The sequence below is a fragment of the Lycium barbarum genome, chromosome 1, assembly GCF_019175385.1.
Source record: "Lycium barbarum isolate Lr01 chromosome 1, ASM1917538v2, whole genome shotgun sequence".
Classification (NCBI taxonomy): Eukaryota; Viridiplantae; Streptophyta; class Magnoliopsida; order Solanales; family Solanaceae; genus Lycium; species Lycium barbarum.
The window spans coordinates 148257469-148272203 of NC_083337.1; the positions used below are offsets into that span (position 1 = coordinate 148257469).

The 14735-nt window shown below is 35.5% G+C and overlaps 2 protein-coding genes across 4 annotated transcripts; both read right to left on the reverse strand.

Moving 5' to 3' along the window:
• Positions 1–215: 215 nt before the first annotated feature.
• LOC132614073 (uncharacterized) lies at positions 216–2822 on the reverse strand. Of its 3 annotated transcripts, XR_009572215.1 has the most exons (4): positions 2555–2814; positions 2361–2471; positions 1211–1310; positions 219–958 (listed from the first exon to the last, which is right to left on the reverse strand). XR_009572215.1 is itself a non-coding variant. In XM_060328460.1 (3 exons), the coding sequence occupies exons 1-3, from the start codon at positions 2800–2802 to the stop codon at positions 937–939; spliced, it is 381 nt and encodes a 126-aa protein (XP_060184443.1). In that variant the 5' UTR covers positions 2803–2822; the 3' UTR covers positions 216–936. The 3 variants fall into 3 exon arrangements, 2 of the variants coding, with proteins under 2 accessions (XP_060184443.1, XP_060184519.1); XM_060328460.1 differs by lacking the exon at positions 1211–1310 and having other exon boundaries at positions 216–958; positions 2555–2822; XM_060328536.1 differs by lacking the exon at positions 219–958 and having other exon boundaries at positions 984–1310; positions 2555–2822.
• A 912-nt stretch (positions 2823–3734) lies between these two features.
• On the reverse strand, positions 3735–4271 carry LOC132616049 (extensin-like). Its single transcript, XM_060330657.1, has one exon. It carries the CDS (start codon positions 4269–4271, stop codon positions 3735–3737), a length of 537 nt encoding a protein of 178 aa, XP_060186640.1.
• Positions 4272–14735: the final 10464 nt, after the last annotated feature.

Sequence of the window (14735 nt, forward strand, 5' to 3'; positions counted from 1 at the left end):
CAAATTAAATTTGTAAATACACCGAGGGACAACCCTCGATAAATATAAATATTTAACAATTAGATTTTTCATTTTACTGAGGAATGTCCATCGGTAAGCTAAATGAAAAGCACTTTGATATTTGAAAAATAACGAGGGACGTCCCTCAGTCACCTGAAAATTTGAGATTTACAATTACACATGTTACCGAGGGACTGTATCGGTAAGTCCCTCAATATTTCTGGTAATATTTTGGCAAGCATTGCCTATTTTTCACTGTAGCACCTGTTGTAAAAAACATTTCAGTAGCTGATTCAATAAGAATCAGAAACGCATCCAACAACAGCCATCAAAACAATAATAAAAACACATCAAAATAATTCAAACATTAAAATTAAGCCAACAAAAAACGTACGAATCCAACCAACGTCAACGTTATCCAAACATATATCAAAAGCATCCCACTAGACTTCAAACAATCCAAAATAACATAAGTTAGAACAAAAATAACAACGGACACCTAATACTCCATTTCAGCCTCTCCATGCTCCTGATCCTCCTCATCCTCACCATCATCATGATCGGGGCTCGGGGGCGGAGAGCGAGGCAACTTGATGAGGTTACACACCTGATTCTTGAGTTCTTTGACATCTGACTCAAGATTTATCCTACGTCGCTCCTCCTCCAACCTTTTCTTACGTTCCTCCTCATAATTCCTAGCAAGTTCCCGAAGTTCGTGTCGTATCTCCTCAAGCTGCTCATTTGACACAGTGGCAGAACTTCCTATACCTTGCAATCCACACTGGAGGCGGTGAAAGTTCTTCTCGGAGCAAAGGCCGTATGCTCTTTCCTTATTCACGCCGCCGACCACGTCCAACCAACAGGAGATAGTTTGTTCCTCCGATGGCATAATTGTATTGCCTTGATCATCGGTTGACTAACTCCTAGTGAGCTCCTTCATCGCTTGATTATACCGATTCTACATAAAAAGTAAACTTTAGTATATAAATAAACAGTATGCCAAAATGGATCTTTATACTTTACATTGCAATACAGGGAAAAATATACACAAGAGATAGGCTTCATATTTGGGGTATGATTGATCATATGAACTGCCCATTATGTGAAGTAACTGATGAGATCATGGACCATTTATTTTTCTAATGTCTGTACTCAAAAGTTATTTGGAGTAAGCTACTGGAATGACAAGGATATCATAGGAATGTCTTACCATGGACTGAGGAAAAGCTGTGGATAACATGCTATGCTAATGGCAAGGGCGCAAAAGATGAAATGCTCATAATTGTTCTGGCTGGGACCATATATTTCATCTGGCAAGAGAGAAATCATCATGCATTCCAACAGAAACAAAGGAGAGCAGAAGTGCTGATTAGATTAATAGTACAGGAGATTATGTGTAGAGGATGGCCGAAACCGAAACTAGCTGCTAGACTTAGTCAGTTAAATTTCTATCCGTAAGATAGTGTCGAGAGAGGAAATGTTGTTTGCTGTTGCTGTCACTGATAACTTGGGACTCTGTCCAAGCATTAGTTTTTTCTGCGCCTCATTGCTCTTGGTAATAAAATGGTTCCATCGTTTACCAAAAAAAATAAACAATATCAAATAAATTCTGAAAAAGGGAAAAACAAAAAATACAAGATAAGATTCACACCAATACCAACTGCCCAAATCTTCCTCGTTAATCAAATGGAAAATACTTTTGCATATTACATGTTAAGCTACCGAAGATAACGTTTTACAACTCTCCTTGGCCAATACATAAATAATAATGTGATAGGTAAGATTAACCTCTACTTTTCTCTGTTACAGGTCTAGCAACAGCAAAAAACTACTGTGTAATATTATAGCAGTAGACAAATATCAGTAAAAATACTCAAATTGCCTTGTGTCTAACTGCTAATATATCAGACTTCTAAGGAAGTTCTGATTTTATAAGCCTGAATGCAGTGATCTCCATTTTGTGTCCATAGAATAAACTAAAGTGGAAAACAAAAACTGCTGCTACTAACAAATGAGACATAAAATGCTTACGACTATCTTTCTAAACTAAACTATACTTCCAACAAACACAACTAATAGAAAGATCTACCATATTTTACATTACTTGAATATTTTAGTGTATTTGACAAAAGACTAAGCTTTGTCGATGATATCAGGCATTAAGTGCTTTTCTTAACTTACATACTGACATTGACATTGGCAATCCATAATAATTCATAATGAAACACATTTTATAGTTCATGAATAAGCATTAAATGTTTTATTTGCAGTATTTAAGTGATTAGGTGTCTTATGTCTTACCAATAACCATAAAAACAATATTACTAGTCAAATATATTTCACATAAGTTTAGAGCTTACATAGGTATCCTCTGCCCGTGGCTCGACCCAAACTTCTTTTTCGTCTTCAATTTTCGTATGTGTCTTCTTCCATACCTCATGACGATTGGGTGGTCTACCAAAAGTAACTTGCTGCAAATGAAATAAACAAAGTTAATGTTTTTTTTCATTATTTGTAATTTTATTTGCTACCATCCAAATGGTTAAACAATTACCAATTTCCTCCTAGCAGTCCCCATGGACACTGAACCACAAGTGTGCAATGAGCCACCCTTCTCAGACTTTCGAGATGCCTTTGTCTGGTTGCTCTTCTTTTGAAACTCCGGTGTAGCCCAGTATTGATTAAGCTCCTCCCAGTAATCTGTCCCAAGTCAGCCAGGTTTTTGACCTTTTTTCCGAGCTTCGTAAAAAATGTTTGACAACCGAGAACTTGCCTTCTTTGTAAAATTACTTCTAATAACATTATCCTTGACAGGGTTCCATGTACACTTTTTCTGCAAACAAATATGTAACAAACATCAGAGAAACATATGTCCGGAAGTGCCTACACTAAGAACACAAAATTAGACGATGAAATCTGTATGATCTATGTAATTAAGTATTAAAGATCATCCTGTCAGGTTGATCTGATTTTGGTGAGTAGATAACACTATGAAAATCACAGTAACCTGATACGTTCATTTTCTATTTTCCCAAGTTCAGTGTAATTCTCATTCAGACACGAATCCGATAGTCTTTGTCGATAGCACAACACATTAGAATCTACAGCAAACTCTTAATACTTGTTGCTAAGTTCATCAACAACTTGCTGGGTTCAGATTTTCTAATAAGCAATCTGTTTACATAGAAGTAGTGTCTAGTTTGGAAAACTCGGTCACAATTTAAACATGAAAGATTTCCCTTTTGCTGTGATTTTTCTTTATCAACTCTACCAAATACATACCATAAACTCATTAAGGATCGCCTGCTGCGTATGACACGACACTTCACCCCACGTCGCGAAGGCACCACTATAAAGTTTTTGTATTGCTGTTGACATTGCATTTGCAGCTGTCCTAGAAGGATAAAACCTGCAAAACAACAATTTTAAAACATTTAAAATTGTTAACTCAATAATTAGAAAATAATAGAGGAATTAGAATGTAATAAAGAATAAACTTACCCTTCTCCATCAGCGACGATGCGCACCCTCCGTAGATGATCTAACTTTCCAGGTGATGGAAGATTTGGACCATCAACTGAAGACGGAGTAGAAGAACGGCTAGGAGATGCCTCAGAATTTCTCGATCCAACATTTAGCCTAGAAAGGCGTGGACTGGCTGATCGAGTGGCCTCTGACGAATGAGTCTCTGGAGATGGACATCGTTCCATGGCAGCGAGGTAAGCGGAATGCATTCAAGGTGGAGTTATATAAGAGGGAGGCATCGAGGAACAGCCTGGGGGAGGCATATTGTAGAAAGGGGCAGTAGGTGAAATCCCGGAATAGCCCTGTGGAGGCATCGGACTATATCCCGGGGGAGGGATCAAGCTATAGCCTAGGGGAGGCAGAGTACCATAAAAAGAATGTGAAAATGATGACGTCCCCTGTGAAGGAGGATGCACTGGTGGAATGGAAGAAAGTGATGGACTCGGTGTAGATACAGTCGATTTCTCTTTACTCTTTGATGACGGGCCATGTGAAGGAGGATGCACTGGTGGAATGGAAGAAAGTGATGGACTCGGTGTAGATACAGTTGATTTCTCTTTACTCTTTGATGACGGGCCATGTGAAGGAGGATGCAATGGTGGAATAGAAGAATGAGATGCCCTCGATGTAGAGACGGTTGATTTTCCTTGACTCTTGGTAGTATTCTTCCCACGCTTACTCTTAATAGCACTCCTCCCAGGCAAACTATTACTCCGATGTCGCTCATTTTTATCACTTGATGCCATCTGCAAACTGAGATTGTTAGAACATAATAAATTAGCTAATTACTGGATAATGAGATTGTTAAAACTAATATGTTGAGGATTAAGTTTTTTTTTTTATTGAAGTGGACATTTCATCTTCTCCCATAATGCACAAAAAGAGTAGAGAAAATTAATATTCACATGCATCACTGTATGTTAGGGAAGAGTAATATTCATATAGCATCACTGTAATTAGATAATTACTGCATAATGAGATTGAAGTTTATTCCACTGGAAAAAAAAAAACTAAGAGAATCCAACACCAATACTAGTCTGCATATTTTGATTAGGCATCTTGCATATTTTTGGAGCAACTGGAATGTAGAGTTGCAGGTCAGCGCAGATGGTATGGTGCAATGTTGGTTTTCAGGAAATATGGCATGAGAACAAAAGAGAACCTGGTGTAACTCTTGGTTAATACTAAAGACTGATAAATTGCTAATTGTAGATCTCAATAGTCTTTGAAAATTACCACAAGTTTTGCAACTAAGTTGGGTTTTGAACCTGGTAGTTATTGGTACATGAATTTTGGGAACTTTCAACAAAAGGCTCCTGGTGGTTGTTGTTTGCCCTGATGAATTACTGCACCTGGTGTGGTCTATTCAACTGGGTCAAAGATACAGAGCTGTTGGTTTCTCAGTTGCTTGTACAACTGGAGGAAATTACGAGAAATACAAAAAAGGGGCCTGTTTGTCACTGTTTTCAGGTGGAAATTTGGTTTCCTATTTTTGTAACAGGTATGGGAGTTAGAATAGGGCAGCAGCAGCAGGTTCTACTACTGCTGACTCTCTCAGACATGCATCAGAGGAGCAGCCTGGTGCTGTCACTTTGCAGCCTTGGTTTGGTTGCTGTTGGTGCACAAGGTGCTACTAATAGGTACAAGGTGTACATAAATGCATCATTTGTTGCTGCTGGTGTGCACCAGGAGGGAACACACAAGGAAAAAAATAGAATGTGCAGAAAAGGTTGGAGGTGTTTGCTGGTTTGCAGCAACGAATAAACACCAGAAGTCATGGAGAAACAAGGATTTTGCCTTGGAGATAAACTGCAGATTTGAATTAACTTGGAGACAGAAGGGTGCTGAGGTGGAGAGGAATAGTGTGGAGGGAAGTTTTTTTGGCAAGTTGGAAAACATCAGCAATCACACCTGGTGTAGAAGTAAGAAATATTATATGTGGCATCATCTGGGACAAATGTACAGAGGAAATATGGAAAGGCTTGGTGCAGCAGCTACACAAGGCTTGGTACAACAGCATGGATATTGTGCAGCAGTTTATGAAAAAGAGCAGCAATTGACACAGTGCTGGGATTTCAGATGTGCTGCAGTGACTAAATACAAGAAGACTGCAAGGAACAAATGCAATAAGAGAAGAAGGCAATATGCTGCAGTTCATATGCAGATGATTTTGCTGTTTTTTGTTCTGCAGGCTCACAAAAGATGCAGTTGATGATTACTACTGTTCCATTGATTCAATTCCTCTGAACATGATGTGGGACTTTGCTTGTTTATGTAGTAACTGCTAAGGGATACAACTGCTACTAGAGTACACATGATATATTTGTTGGTCTTGCTTACTTGGTGGTATCAGTACTATGTACTCATTCCTACTGAGGAAGCATCAGTATATAGAAAGTGTGTGACTTTGGTGTTATTAGCAAGAAGCAAGATTCAGAAACATGCAGCAGTTCAATCAAGCTTGCAGAGAATGATAATCAAGTACAAATTTGGCTATATATGCAAGTCTACAGTAGCTGCAGATTCAAAGTAGCAGCTTTTTGGTTTACTCTAATCATCAGGAGTTCAATATCAATTTATTCATTTCATTTTTCAATGTTATTCCAATTAGTTAATTCTTTAGCTATTTGTAGTATCTAGTTAAGACAAGCTATAAGTCTTAATTTGGTCATTAGTTTAATTTTGCTATTATTATTAGCCTTTTTGGGCTACATTTGTAAAGGCCTCGATTATTTTGAAAAAATATATAAAATCAGCCCTAGGCCAAAAGCCTAGTGGAATTTGTTTTAAAAAAAAATACTAGTCTGCATGCAGAAAATTACTAAACAACTTTTACTTTAAAAAAAAAGTCAAAGACTACCTAATTTTTCTCTAACATCTCAAAAATAATTTACTAATTACCAACACTTGGTGGCATCTTAAAAAAAAAAAAAAACAAGAACAATAATCAGAATACCAAAACAAATAACTGGCATTGAAAAAAAAGTTGAAGCTACTGCTACTGCTACTGGAAAAACATCCATTTTATCATAAGCACAAACAAAAACAAGAACCTGAAACCCAAACCTGCAAACGAAAAACAAGCTTTCATCAATGTCCAAAGAACATTCAGGGTTGAGAGTTTAGGGCACGGGACTAAGAAGAAGAGTACTCATCATCAACAGATAGTTCTTCGCTTATTTCTTCCTCCTCGCTTATTTCATTTTCAACAGGTAATTCTTCCTCTTCACTTGTGTCGCTACTGTTTGCTGGATCTTCCTCATAAGAAGAGTACTCATCATCAACATATAGTTCTTCCTCTTCATTTGCCATGGAAGTTCCTTCCCCGAGATCAATTTCTTCATATATGCTGTCAGGATGCTCCAATTCATTTTCTAATTCTCTGTCCACTGTTTCTTGAACACTCGATATGTCATTTTAGTATGCAACATTCAAAGCATTCTCGACTTTCACACGACCCACAGGCTTTGTTTTAATTACAACCTACCAATCCGATTTATCCCTACGCAATGGATAAGGAGCATAATACACTTGCTTGACATTTTGTGCAATGACAAAAGGATCATAGCTTCCATACTGCCTTGTATGCTTAACTTCAATAATTTTGTAATGTGGATCTATCCTTGTACCAGTTTTTGGTGTTAGGTCAAACCACATACAACGAAAAAGTATCAACTTTTTGTATGGCCAACCAGGATACTCTAGTTCTAAAATCTCTTGGAGCACACCATAATAATCAATATCTCCATCCTGATTGTTAGTGTCCCCTTTAACCCAGACTCCACTATTATTGCTTTTATAATGCTTGGAGCTTTCTTCAGTACGGAATTTGTAACCATTGACATTGTATTTTTTCATTGTTTTGACATAAGGGTCTGGTCCCCAAGCTATATCTTTCAGAAATTGGTCAGCTATGCCATTATTTGGATCATGGACCTAGTGGTAAAAAAAAAAATTAGAAAATATTTATAGTTTATAAAAAATGAAATATAGTTGAATTTTATAGCTTAACACTTACATAACATTTGAACCACTCGCTAAACTCGGAATAAACAGGAGCATAGCCATACATACCCACGAACAAACTGTCCAACACATTTAACGCTTGTCAGTGACATATTAGTATGGATTATTTTGAAAAACTCAATAATATAATTTGAAACATACTTATAATATGGTTGAACTTCCGGGCAATTCAACAATACATGTGTTGTGGCCGATTTTTTCTCCATATCAGTTAGGAGTCTTCTTTTAATAGTTTTAGAACCCCGGCCTGGTCGATTGAATATGGATTTTGGCGGGGCCAAAGGATCATTCTCACCTTCATTGTTTTGAGTTGGCCTATTTCTCAAACATGGAATGTGTTTCTCAAAATAATAAGAACAGAAGTGAGAGGTTTCCGCAGCGAGATAGGCCTCACATATAGATCCCTCGATCCTATTCTTCTGTTTCACAAACCGTTTACATTTGCCAATTTTCCTGTATAACTTCAAGTTAGATAGGAACTACAAGAATTATTCAATATTCAAAAATTAAATAATAATTTATAATAGTTACCTCTCCCAAGGGTACATCCATCTATATTGAACTGGGCCTCCGAGTAGTGCCTCTTGTACAAGGTGGACCGGAAGATGTTCCATCACATCAAAGAAACCACATGGAAGAAATTTCTCTAGCTTACATGAGGTTACACGAATGTTCTGATTCATCAAAGAAACCACATGGAAGAAATCTCTGTAATTGGTTTTCATATTCTTTCGGGTAAGCCACGAAATGCAATAGAAACTAAAGTTTCCATGAAAACATGGCAATCATGACTTTTCATACCCACCAACTTTCCTTCTACCACATCTACACGCTTACCCAAGTTGGACGCATACCCCTCGGGCATCCTCAAACTCTTTATCCATTCACAAATCTTTCGTTTATCCTCCAAAGTGAATGTATAACTGGCCTTTGGCTTGGCGATCTTATTTTTTTTTTTTTATTGTTGTAGGTGCAATTCTGGTCGCCTACAATATTCCATTAAGTCCTTCCTAGCCTTTATGTTATCTTTTGTCTTGTACCTAACATCCATCACTGTATTAAACAGATTATCAAAATAATTCTTTTCAATATGCATGACATCAAGATTATGTCGGAGAAAATTATGCTTCCAATAAGGTAACTCCCAGAATATGCTCTGTTTCGTCCAATTATGCTCAACCCCATATCCGTTTAATCTAGAAGGTGGAGTTTCTATCACCTTAGGCAAGTCCCTAACCCTCTCCCAAATTTGCTCCCCTGACAATGTTGGTGGTGGTAAGTCATGTTCAGTTTTATTCTTCCTGAATGCATTTCTCATACTCCTAAACTCATGATCCATTGGTAAGAACTAACGGTGACAATCAAACCATGAATTCTTGCCCCCGTGTTTTAAAGTGAACGATTTAGTGTATTCCATACAACAAGGACAAACTAATTTGCCAGCAGTCATCCACCCTGACAACATTCCATAAGCAGGGAAATCATTAATAGTCCACATAAGAGCAGCACGCATGTTGAAGTTTTGTTTGGTTGATATGTCGTATGTTAAAACACCTTCGTGCCACAAAGTCTGTAACTCGTGAATCAAAGGTTGCAAATATACATCAATCAAACTTTTTGGATTACGTGGACCCCAGACAATGCAAGTTAGGAACAAATATGGACTTGTCATACACATCTCAGGTGGAAGATTATACGGTGTGACAAATACTGGCCAACATAAATATGGTGCAGCTGAGACAGAAAATGGTGTGAATCCATCAGCACACAAACCCAATCGAATATTCCTTGGTTCATTAGCAAAATCCGAAAACGTTCTATCGAAATGCTTCCATGCTTCTCCATCTGATGGATGACACAATACACCGGGTGACCTTTTATTTTCATAGTGCCATCTCATATGAGGAGCAGAACTCAGTGATGCATACAACCTCTTTAACCTTGGTATAAGAGGTAAATAATGCATCGCCTTAACTACAACCCTTTTACCGCTGGCAAGCTGTTTAAAACGAGATATTCCACAAACTTTGCAATTCTCTAAATCTGCATTATCCCTATAATACAACATGCAACTATTTTCACAACAATCAATTTTCATAGACGAGAGACCTAATTTGGAAACCAATTTTTTTGCTTTATAGTAATCATCGGGTATGTCTAAGTTCGGATTAAGTTCTTTCATAAGCTCAATCATAGCGTTCATGCCCGCTATAGAAATATTCGCATCCGATTTAATACTTAGCAATCTAACGGCAACAGACAATGCAGAGTGTGACATGCCTTCGCAAAATGGACGACTAGCAGACTCTAATTGTGCATAAAAACGTTGTGCCTCTTCATTGGGAGGTTGATCAACAGGTTGTTGGTTGTTACCCTCATTTTATATCCCAAGAGCATCCATAACCATTTCATGCAATCTAGGATCTTGACTACTTTCACCAGCAACAAAATTATGATTGCAAATATTACTGGCACTACCCTCAATTTCTCCATGACTAGTCCAAACATAATAGTCGTCCATAAAACCCTTACTACAAAGATCAGCCCTAACATCCTCAGGTTTTAACCACTTTATACAATTGCAATCTGCACAAGGACACCTAATTGTCCCATCCTTTTGACAAAATAAATTTGCCTGATTAATAAACCCCTCAACGCCTTGCTTAAATTCATCCCTCAACCCCCGTCGATTAGGTAACACCCTATCATACATCCATCTACGATGTTCATTGTCCATCTATATGTACAAATAACAAATCCATATGAATAGTTTAAGATGCATAGAGTAATTCTACATCTAGTACACAACTTTAGTGATGTAGTAAATAAACCAAATTCGATATACAATTTCATGCATACTTAATATTTAAAAGATTACATGATGAAGAGTTGACATACTGTTTTCAAAATAGATGATCCTTCCATTTCAAAATAAATAGTGTTTTAGGCTTTTCATTTTGTTTAAAAATAAGTTGTTCTTTAGAATTTCAAAGAGGAAATTGATCTTATTCTTCCAAATTAAAAACAAGGGGCTTGGGGGAAGATCTCATAGAAAAGCTTCTAAATACCACAGTACACAAACAACAAATGCTTCAATCAAAACTAGTCCGATAAATAATATGAATCCTCGCTATCCTTTTCCCTCTATTTGGACCTTCTAGAAAGAAAACTAAACCCTATGGCAATTTAAAGATAAGCCAAAAAAAAAAAAAAAAAACAGCAAATCTAAAAATACTCTCACAAAAAAACCCCAAATCAGAATTCATTTAGCATAAGCCTAAAATGTTTGAAAATTATATCTTTGCACATAAAAAAGAGGAAATTTAAGCAACATATGCAATCAAGATATTTCCTATTAAAATCTAGAAAGATGACAAATTTTAAGCTGAGAATACTTCAAATTCCTTCAAAATAATTGCAGTAATTAATGACTTCAAATAATAAACCTTACCTCTTCAAGAATATAGAAAAAACCCTAACTTTGTCTCCACTTTGAAATTGCAAAGTCAATTTTTTTGCTTTGTGTTCACTGTTGCTTCCAATTCCACAAATTGGGTATCTTCTGCCCTGTATTCTCAAACTAATTCATGTCTCTTAGCTTTCCTCTGTTCGTGATTGAAGTGGCGCCGTTGAGAATTTTGCCTGTGATTGAAGTGGCGCCGTTGAGAAGAGAGCAGCACATAAAATAAGAATTTTGCCTGTGATTCTACGTAGTCCTCATTCTCTGTAGTCCTCCGAATGAATGACCCATATGTTATTTGGGGAAATGGAATGGTTAGGTTAAAAGTGCTCTATTTTTCTTTTGGCTAAAATAAATGGCGCCTAAGTTTCCCGCTGTTGTTTTTTTTCCCCAACTTTTTTCAGCTCCACTTATGTTCTAGCGCCTAAGTTTCTTTTATTCTAGCCTTAGTTTTTTAATTTTATTTTTAACACAAATGGGGATGGGTAATGGAATGTATATACTCTCTCCGTTTCAATTTATGTGAACCCATTTGACTTTGCACGAAATTTTAGAAAATAGAGAAAGCTTTTAACCTTGTGATGTTAAATGAGTCACATATATTTTGTGTGGCTATAAATAATTGCATAAAGGTAAATTGTTTCCAATTATACAAAGAGATCATTCTTTTTGGCACGGACTAATAAAAAAATAAGTTCACATAAATTGAAACGGAGGGGGTATTAAACTATTTATAATCTTTGAGATAATAAGTAAATAAAAATATTAAATTTAGATAATAACCATCAAATTTTGTAGAAAACTTGCAAAACAATTTACTTTAAAAAAATTGATAACTCAATTAGCCTATTTTAGATTGAATTACCAGTTGAATAAAAGTTTAACTTAACAAAAGATATATTATATATTTGTGAAGACAAAATTGAGATTGTTTTAATAAAAGATGAATTTATTATAAAAGAGTGAAAATAAAATTTTATTTGGGAATGTCAAACCAAATTATCTCCAAACAAATCAAGAATGACTAAACTTATACAAATTTTTTTCATAATATTGTTTTCTCAAAATAACTAAGGCCTCATTTGTTTATATGAAAATTAAGACGTCAAAATCTAAACGCATATCTTAATATTTAAGATATGCATTAAGAATTATATGTCTGAATCTAAATACACATATGAATACTAAGATATTGTGTTAAGGTCTGAATATAACATTATTAAGAGTTAAGACAGTTTGCTTTGCAATATCTGAATGTGTAAAATATGTCTTTATTTAAAAAAAATTAGTATGAAATTTAATACAATACAAAATGAATCCAATATGTTATCAATAAAATATTTTTTAAAATATTATATGAAGGTTGGTGTGGTGGCAATACTAGAGGTGGTGTTGTAGGTGTCAACTGAAGATGGTGTCGGCTAATGGTGGTATTGTAGGTAGTAGCTAGTGGTAATGAATGCTGGTAGTAGTTGGTGGTGGTGATTGATAGTGATAGCTAATAATGTTGGTAAATGACGACAGTGATTAACGATACATAGTGGTGAAGGATGACGGTGATAGACGATATATAGTGGTGACTGATTGTGGTGATTGCAGGTAGTCATGAACGATGGTGTGTTGTAAAAATGGTGGTTGGTGGTGATGATTGTAAATAGTGACTAGTGACATTGTACGTTGATTATAGTAATTGATAATGGCAGTGGTTGTGAGTAGTGACAGTTAATAATGGTAGGCAGTGACAATAATTGATAATGATGGGAGATGTCGTAATGGTAGCGATAATTAAATGGAGGAAACGATGAGCTGCCATCTTTGTAGAATTTTTTTAATCGACATTTTAATGATATTAAGACTTTGTTACAGATCTTTAATAATCATTCGAACTCATTAAGTAGTTGTAACATAATAGATTAATATCACAAATACAATTTCACGTACTGTAATTATTGACGTATACGCTAATCAATCAATAATATTTCTTAAAGATACCACTCATGCACTATATACTACTTAGTGTAATTATCGATTTATAAGTTAATCAATCAGTATTACTTAAGAATACCACTAATATACTTCTACTTACTAGAATTATTATATAATAGACTTATCAATCACTAACATTACTAAACAATACTTCTAATACAACGCACTTTAACCATTGTCAATTTATAAGCTAAACAATCATTAACTTTTATTAAGGATGCCACTAAGAACACTTCTATTTATACTATCACCTTTTAAACTTATCACTAATAAAATTCTTTAGAGTGCTATTACTATACACTTTTACTCGGTACAATAAATAAGTGGTACTAGTTAATTTTCTTATGATAAGTCTAGAAATGTAATATAACTGAAAAAAGAAAAAAAAAACTTTAAACAATTACCGAGGGACTTACCAATTGACACCATTGCTATTTTTTATTTAAAAAATATAAAATAATTATTTATTAAATACTCAATTTTACATATTTAATTTACCAAGAGACGTTCCTCTGTAATTTCAAAAAGAAAACTCAAAATAATTATATCTACTCTATCGAGAGACTCCCTCGGTACATTTTATTTAATTTTCATTTATTTTTTATTAACATACTGATGGTGTCCCTCGGTACAGGAAAAAAGAAATTCAAAATATTTATATTTATATTACCGAGGGTCTCTCTCGGAAATTTTAATTTGTTTTTTATTATGTACCGATAGAGTCCCTCGGTATAGTCAATTAAATGTTGACTTTAAAAAAGTCAAATAATTTACCGAGGGATGTCCCTTGGTATCTTTAAAAAATAATTAAAAATTAAAATATTTGACTTTTCCGAGGGACGCCGTGGCAAAGTACCTCAGAATAGTGACATCAAATTTGTCCCTCGGTAACCCGCGTAGGTAAATAGCTTGTTTTTAGTAGTGCGATCTCTAGTCAATCATCTACCGTATCAAAGTCAATCACTAGCTCAGATCAAATACTGGAAGCAGATGGAGAAGCCGACGGTCAAATAAATGAAGAGGTTGACCTTGAAGGCTCAATTTCATATGGAGATACAAGCAGTATGATTTTTGGAAGCTCTGAAGCTGCCAAACAATTTATTGAGGAGTTGAAAAGAGAATCTAGTGGTGGATCCTGTGTTGGTATTGAGGCTTTGAAGGAAATTCATGGTCAGATCGTCACCGACTCAGGTGTTTCTCCAGATAACACAATTGTTAAGGAGCTAAGAGAAAGGGGGAGTCTGGAAACTCAAGAATGTAAAATTCAGCATGAAGATGATTCACGCGGTTCGCAAAGGCCAAAAAGAAATAGTGGCAAGTCTGCCTCGCTACAGAGATGAAAATTTTATCAAGACGTATTCATGTTTCTTTGGAGGCCCAATTATCAGCGGAAAACCATCATCATTTGAAGAAGGAAGAAGTGTCGAGAAAACATTGTTGAGATCTTCACCAAGGCACGTCCAAAAGCTTCGTCTGAGTTCTTCTGCGACAAGTTCAGGATAGCTTCCAAAAAATTACTTTAAGGGGGAGTGTGAAAAATTAAAGTTAATTTTTTGGAAGAATAAATATCATAGATATTTAGAAGAGTTTCTAGAAAGTTATAATGTAATATCTTTGATATATATTGTATTAGGAAATGTCTAGAAATTCTATACACTTAGATATTTATAGTTGAGGATAGAATTATCTATATCCTTTTGTATCTAGAATAATATCAAGATATTCTAGAGTAGTGGTA

Excerpts from the sequence above, each read along its gene's own strand:
- LOC132614073 (XM_060328460.1), bottom strand. The coding sequence starts at position 2,802 with ATGTTATTAGAAGTAATTTTACAAAGAAGGCAAGTTCTCGGTTGTCAA. Across the intron at positions 2,472-2,554 it reads GGACTGCTAGGAGGAAATTG|CAAGTTACTTTTGGTAGACC; the intron begins GTAATTGTTTAA and ends TTTCATTTGCAG. Across the intron at positions 959-2,360 it reads CACGGGCAGAGGATACCTAT|AATCGGTATAATCAAGCGAT; the intron begins GTAAGCTCTAAA and ends CTTTTTATGTAG.
- LOC132616049 (XM_060330657.1), bottom strand. The coding sequence starts at position 4,271 with ATGGCATCAAGTGATAAAAATGAGCGACATCGGAGTAATAGTTTGCCT.